Source organism: Theobroma cacao, chromosome 1 (genome assembly GCF_053813885.1).
Source record: "Theobroma cacao isolate CCN51 chromosome 1, ASM5381388v1, whole genome shotgun sequence".
NCBI lineage: Eukaryota > Viridiplantae > Streptophyta > Magnoliopsida > Malvales > Malvaceae > Theobroma > Theobroma cacao.
In genome coordinates, this window is record NC_142639.1 from 39,696,463 (window position 1) to 39,703,438 (window position 6,976).

The 6,976-nt window shown below is 41.0% G+C and overlaps 1 protein-coding gene and 1 pseudogene across 2 annotated transcripts; one reads left to right on the forward strand and one right to left on the reverse strand.

Moving 5' to 3' along the window:
• Positions 1–7: 7 nt before the first annotated feature.
• On the reverse strand, positions 8–2,756 carry LOC18614094 (putative polygalacturonase). Of its 2 annotated transcripts, XM_007051670.3 has the most exons (6): positions 2,599–2,756; positions 1,935–2,267; positions 1,356–1,476; positions 1,096–1,270; positions 931–1,001; positions 8–849 (listed from the first exon to the last, which is right to left on the reverse strand). In XM_007051670.3, the coding sequence occupies exons 1-6, from the start codon at positions 2,632–2,634 to the stop codon at positions 140–142; spliced, it is 1,446 nt and encodes a 481-aa protein (XP_007051732.2). In that variant the 5' UTR covers positions 2,635–2,756; the 3' UTR covers positions 8–139. The 2 variants fall into 2 exon arrangements, with proteins under 2 accessions (XP_007051732.2, XP_007051731.2); XM_007051669.3 differs by lacking the exon at positions 2,599–2,756 and having other exon boundaries at positions 1,935–2,327.
• A 2,056-nt stretch (positions 2,757–4,812) lies between these two features.
• LOC18614096 (putative UDP-rhamnose:rhamnosyltransferase 1 pseudogene) lies at positions 4,813–6,579 on the forward strand (annotated as a pseudogene).
• Positions 6,580–6,976: the final 397 nt, after the last annotated feature.

Sequence of the window (6,976 nt, forward strand, 5' to 3'; positions counted from 1 at the left end):
ATACCACTTTACATAAAATATAATGTAACTCTTCATAAGATAAGAAACAGCAACATTGAGGATAGACTAAAAGAGGTCCCAACTGCAACAACTCTAACTACATCTAGCAACCAACTTAGTTCTACGTTGCTAGTATCAGTCACATATAATTCACCCTATAGGTACAACTTTTGAGCACCACCCTATCAATGGACAATGGCTCTGGCGGAAAGTCGCAAGCTGCAATTTTTCCCGGCCCTTGGTCAGGTAACAGGCCACATGGCCGAGGGCTTACTCCGCTTGTGATCCCCTCAATGTCAGTGCAAGTCCATGGCACCTTCTTAGCCTTGGCTGCCAGTCCAATGGTGACATTCGATATACAGATCTGCGTAAAAGGATCACCTTCAATTCCTTCCAACCTGGCCGCCATCGACGCATTGTCCGCCACGACGTCTCTGTAATTGATCCCTTGAATCACGGGCAGTGCATTGGGGTCATAGTGATTATCAGCATGCGCTTTATAGTTTCCTGTCATCCAAAACACCCACTTCATGGTGTGCAAAGTCATTCTCTTCACGTATATGTCTTTCACGAACCCTCCTCTTCCTCTAGCAGTCTTGATCCTGACCCCAGATTCTGTGTGGACGGCGGTGATGTCTTCTGCTCTGACATCCTGGATTCCACCCGACATCTCGCTTCCCAACGCAATGGCTGCGCTGTAAGGAGAAATGCATGTCAGCCGCCTGATGACTAATTGTTTGGTGGGCATCCCGAATGAAATGCCATACTCATCCCAACCACTCTTCACTGCTATACAGTCATCTCCTGAGACTATGTAGCTGTCCTCAATTCTAACATTTGTGCAAGAATCTGACCATCAAATCAAAACATACAATAATTAGAGATTGATCACAAGTTAATATTGCTGGCTTCAAAGTAAAAATTTAATACCAGGATTGATGCCATCCGTATTTGGAGATGTGATAGGAGCAATGATGGTAATGCCTTGTACAAGAATATTACTGCATCAAAAGAAACAAAAACCAAGAATTAATCATGTCTCTATGTCGTTTCCACGTGGAGGGATGCGATTGAAGGAGCATAAACTGCTTTTACCTGCTGTAAACTGGATGAACATTCCATGATGGGGCGTTGAGAAGAGTTAAATTTGATATCTGAATAGTATCAGAGTACATGAATTCGATTAGGTAAGGTCGGGTGTATTTCAGTTTGCCCTTGTGGAAATTTTGCCACCAGAATGCACCTTGACCATCGATTGTACCATTGGCCCCTGATAAACCAAGATTATATATAATATATGTAGGGTCCATTAATCAGCTTGAATTGATGCAAATAAAACAAAAATAAAAATTTACCTGTAACAATGACGTCGGTGAGATTAGTTCCAAAAATGAGGCTGGTAAACCTTCCGGCAGCTGCATCCCTTCCTCGACCATACGATGGCAATGGCTTCAAAACAGGCCACTCGCTCATATCCTAAAGCAATTGGTTAGTCAAAGAGTTAGTCAGGTTAGATAAAATGGACCAACGCTGTCTGGGCTACCTAATGCACTACATAATTCGAAATCACCCACTAACAGTTAGTAGTAGAGAATTAGTGGACTGTGATTTTGGCACATCAAAAGTCGTCTATGGCAGTCAATTTCACGACTGAATTTGTCTACGTTTGGGATTTCTGAGTCTTGGTTGGGTGCAAGTTTGCTAGAATTTCAAGTCCTATAGTTGTAGTGACACCTGGAAAGAGCAATATCTTTCATGTCAAAGATTGCCCTTGTTTTGCTCTAAACAGAACCTTATTATCCCGGCCACTTGGAGGACATCGGACTTCTAGCACGTTTCCAACATAAGTAAAAGTATACGAGGTTAATAACCTGAAATATGAATTTGGTGCAACTTTCAGTAAGCAGGAGAAAAAGTGATGTGACGAATCAAACCTGAGAAGCAAGGAGAACAGCATCCTTGTGAAGATAAAGAGTGAAATGGCTAGTGAGGCTAAAGCTACCAGTCAGCCATTGTCCAGCAGGAACATACAGCTGAGCCCCCCCATCGGATGCATACTGGCTGAGATGATTAACTGCATCCTGAAATGCTTTAGTATTTGATGTTTTCCCGTCACCAACTCCTCCAAAATCTGTTATTGATGCAGTGTGGCCTCTGCAACTTATAGCTGTGTACTCAAAGGACTCCAGTGTCCTTCCTTTCCTGGCCTCAGCTCCTCTTAGACCCGAGATTGCCACCAAAATAAGGATTGTGGCTATCCTGGTTACCTGCAAGGTCAAGAAGGTAACACAGAAGAGAAAGTAAGTACACATTAGATGAACTCATGAGAAAATGATGAGCCAATTAACATGGTTTAGGATGGCTTTTATTGTTAAGGGGAAGTTAGGAGCTTGGTTATGAACCAGAATGGACAAATAGGAGCAGAAAAAAGAGCATGTCAAGAAACATAAAAAGTTTTGGTACAAAGATGCAGGGAAATGGACTGTCAAGTGATTAACCACCACTTGAAAAAAATAATTAAGCTAGAATGCATATGTTTTGTTTGTAAATGGAGGAAGAAGGAAACAAGATGGGGAAAAGGTGTGAAAGATATATTACTTGGATTCTCATTGGACTCATCCCTAACAGCTCCATTGTTGGAAAATGAAGACCAGAACTTGCTTTGGGTGATGTGTTAGCTAGACAGACAAATGATGCATATATAAGGTGAAAAGTTCAACTGTAGCAATTGGATAGGTTCACGTTTTCAGCAATTGGGACTTCTTGTCCTGCTTCAAAGTGAAGCATTGTTTATAATGGTTGTACTTCAAAAATGTTCAGCTGATCTTCTTTTTCTCTTTTTTAATTTGAGAAAGGAAACTTGTGGCTACTTAACATAGTGAGCTGAATAATAACCAGGCAATCATATTTGGAACACCATTTTCTTTATCTGATCTGTAGTTAGTGGACAAACATCGAGCACTCTTGCTAAGGTCATGAGTCTCAGTGTTTCACCCATTAGCATGCAAGGCATAATGAGAGAGCCTGTGAAATTTGTCACCATTGTTCCCCCCCACACCATTCTAAATCGTTGCTTTTTTTTTTTCTTATCACGATTAAGCTGTCATTATCAACTTTGTCTTGACTCCACTCTCACCTTTATCTTCACGGAGTTCAGTCTTTTAGTAACTGATAAAACTACTTACTGAATCAAGCATTCTTCAATTACTTAACGTTTGTCTACTTGAACATCACAAGGAATTAGATCATTGGTATAGAGAGCAAAACCTGGAACTAGTTCCATTTTTTCTCCCTCAATCCATCTACTCTCTCCGTCTTATCAATCAAACAAAGCGCTAGGCAATAACGATGATAGACCCCTCGAGGAGTGTAGGCTTGTGACTCTTTGTTCTTATCTTGTGGGCACAAAAAAAGAGTTGGGTTTTTCCTGCTTGGCCGGTTCTGTTAGAAAGTAGTTAATGGGTCCCCCCTATTCAGCTCACTTTTCTTGGGGTTGGCATCAAAAATTTCATCTCGTGAGATTCTTTGCCCATTGCCTCCGCCCCCACCCCCACCATTACCGACCCAATTCACGGGTGAAAGTGAAAAATATTGGTGGGTCCCTCCCCTTCCCCTCCCTTGCCCCTCAATTCTCTTCCGACCCACCAAGAATATACCCATCTTTCTACTATATTAGTTGGTTGGTATCTCAAGCATAAAGCCCTACAGTACACCCTTCCATTCCATGGTCATGATTCAAAGTTCCTCTTCCTTCCACGTTTCAACCAACTCCATTCAAAACTTTGTCGATCATTGCTTATACTGCAACCGTATAAACATAAGATTTCTATTGCTTTCACGTAACCAATGAAACTAAACGCTCTCGATTTTCATTATTATTGTTAGATTTTGTTTAAGTCCTCTTCCCTTTAACTAATGTTCAAAATCCCAATACTGGGGTGGGGACCTTTATGGTTGAAAAATAGGACTTCACATGAGTCCCATTCTTATTGTCTCATCCAAGGAACAGTTGCCCTTCTCGGCTTGCTTTTGGTTCCTGTTAGAAAACATGTTATTCTAGTATATTATTCTAGGCATGTGAGTGGCAATGTCCGATAATGCTTGGAGTTTGTTGTTTTCCTATCCAATTGAGAGACTAGGAATCATTTGAATGTTTGTCTTTCCCAACAACGGCCAATCAGGGGGACAGTGTGTCTATATCCCAATGACTGCGGCCTCTGCTTCGTTCTATAGTTATGAGATTGATGGGACTGAAATTTGCGAAGGAATGTAAGTGTTTTGGGGCAAAGAGTGGGTAAGTACGAAGGGGAAATAACGTAAGAGAAATTTGAGTTATATAGCAAGACAAATAGAATAGAGAAGAGGAAAGGATTTTCTTTGTTTGTTTTTGGGTTCGGCAAGAGGAAAGCATATATTTTAATGAATTTAAAAGTAGAATGTGTTATTTTAAATAAATAATGACGAATATCAACCAATATTCTCTGTGGATAAGAAATATTTATGCCTTGATATTGTTCAAAAGAGTTTACATATATTCACTTGGTAAATTTAATATATATATATATATATTCATTTGGTAATTTTACACTCAATACAACTGACTCAGTTGAAACCCAACCCAATTTTAAATTACTGAAACTGGGCTTGGTTTGTTCATGTGGATTGTTATGGGCCCAAAAGTTATACTTGACATCAGTCCAAGTACCCATCCACCCTTTAAAGGTTTTGTCCAATCTTAATTTGGGGCCTCATTCCTTTCTTACCAAACCTGATTCTTACGACAGTGTTCGTCTGGCCATTTCGCGCGCTTCATTTATATGCTTCAGAAAGTAGGCCATACGACAGGACGCGGGACATTTTCGTGTCCACATAACGCTTGATTTCCGACCGGTGAGTAACTCCTTAGTACTCATGATTGTCAGGAAAAACTTATAGACTTTACTTTATACCTTTGTAAGATTCCCGATATCTCAATTCCTGCTGAAAATGGCTAGAGATCTGCACGTAGTGATGCTTCCATGGTCTGCTTTTGGCCACCTGATACCATTCTTTCAACTCTCCATAGCCTTGGCCAAAGCTGGAGTAAAAGTCTCCTTCATATCAACACCAAGAAACATCCAAAGACTCCCTAAAGTTCCTCCAACTTTAGCAACTCTGATAGATATAGTTGCTTTACCATTACCAGTCTTGGATAACCAGCTCTTACCAGAGGGTGCAGAGGCCACCGTGGACATTCCTTCAGAGAAAATTCCTTACCTGAAGATTGCATATGATCTCCTCCAGCACCCCGTCAAGCAATTCATCTCAGATCAACGTCCGGATTGGGTATTCACTGATGTAATTTCTTATTGGGTAGCTGAGGCTGCCCAAGAGAAGCAAATACCTGTCATTAATTTCTCTGTTTGCCCTGCTTCTACAAATGCTTTTTTTTTGCAAAAAGATTTCCCCGTTGCTGCTGCCCAAGAAGGAACAAAGCCCTCTCCTGAAAGTTTGACAAAACCACTTGAGTGGGGAAATTTTCAATCTTCGGTATCTTACCGGAGCTTCGAGGCGACTGGCACGTACAAGGGTCTTTATACACAGAATGCTTCTGGGATAACAGACAATGAAAGGGTTATTAGAGTTATTCTAGCAAGTAACGCTATGGCTATCCGCACCTGCCCTGAATATGAAAGTGAGTACTTGAATAAATGCAAGGAGATTACAGGCAAACAGGTGATTCCTATTGGTTTACTCCTGCCAGAGAAACCTGAAGAAGTAAAAAGAATTACTGACAAATCATGGAGTGAAAACTTTGAGTGGCTGGATGGACAGAAACCCAAGTCAGTTGTGTTCGTAGGATTTGGCAGTGAGTGTAAACTAAGCAAGGAACAAGTTCATGAGATAGCACATGGGCTGGAGCTATCAGGATTGCCATTTTTATGGGCACTTAGGAAGCCTGATTGGGCAACGGATGATCATGACGCTCTGCCTCCAGGCTTCAGCGACGGCACACGTGGAAGAGGAGTTGTCTGCATTGGTTGGGCACCGCAATTGGAAATTTTGGGACACCCATCAATTGGAGGCTCGTTGTTTCACGCAGGATGGGGTTCAATTATAGAAACGCTGCAGTTTGGGCACTGTCTCGTGGTTTTACCATTGATTATTGACCAACCCTTGAATGCAAGGCTTTTGGTGGAGAAAGGTCTGGCTGTGGAAGTAGAGAGAAGTAACGACGGATCGTTTACCAGGGCTGATATAGCTAAGGCTCTAAGACTGGCTATGGTTTCTGAGGAAGGGGAGAATTTAAGGGTCCGAGCTAAAGAAGTAGCTGAGGTTTTTGGGAACCGGAACCTGCAACACAATTACTTCAATAGATTTGTTGAGTATCTGGAGAAAAATGGAGCTGCAACTGGTTAAAGTCAAGAAAAATCATTCAAATACAAACAAGATGGCTGTTTTGTTGATTTACGAGCAATAACTTTCCTTCTTTTTTTTATTTGGATTTTCAAGCTTAAATATGTAATGTTACTCAATAATTATCATGTGCCAAGCCTCAAAATTCAGCTGCACCAGATTGACAAATTTAAAGGCTGGAAATTTCCAATCACATTTCTTAATTCATTGCAATTTCCAAGTAGCCGACTAGTAGCATGAGAAGCTCTGGTTCTATAAATAAAGTTTCAACTTAATTTGGATCTCCTCCCTCAATCTCTATGCTAATAGCCATTCCCAAGTTGTAATGAATTATACACTTTTCATGAATTTAACAGATAACTGCTCTTATGGGGACTTTAGTAGTCGTGACAAGTTGGGCCACTACTTAGATACCCATATGGAGAATGACTTGCTCATTGCTAAAATTATTTCTGCGTTGTAGTCTATTGATCCAAGCCTGCCCAAAGTTTGGCTTATATTGTGTTCTGAGTGTTTCTAGTGAAGCTCCGAAGTAAAACAAGACAAGCCTGGCTGCCTGACTTTTGGAAGTTCTTAGAAA

What these genes read in the sequence shown, in the direction of transcription:
- LOC18614094 (XM_007051669.3), bottom strand. Translation starts at nt 2,312, where the DNA reads ATGTGTACTTACTTTCTCTTCTGTGTTACCTTCTTGACCTTGCAGGTA. An exon ending in CACCGACGTCATTGTTACAG is followed by an intron (nt 1,271 to 1,355) that starts GTAAATTTTTAT and finishes TTGGTTTATCAG; the next exon opens with GGGCCAATGGTACAATCGAT. An exon ending in TACGGATGGCATCAATCCTG is followed by an intron (nt 850 to 930) that starts GTATTAAATTTT and finishes TTTGATGGTCAG; the next exon opens with ATTCTTGCACAAATGTTAGA.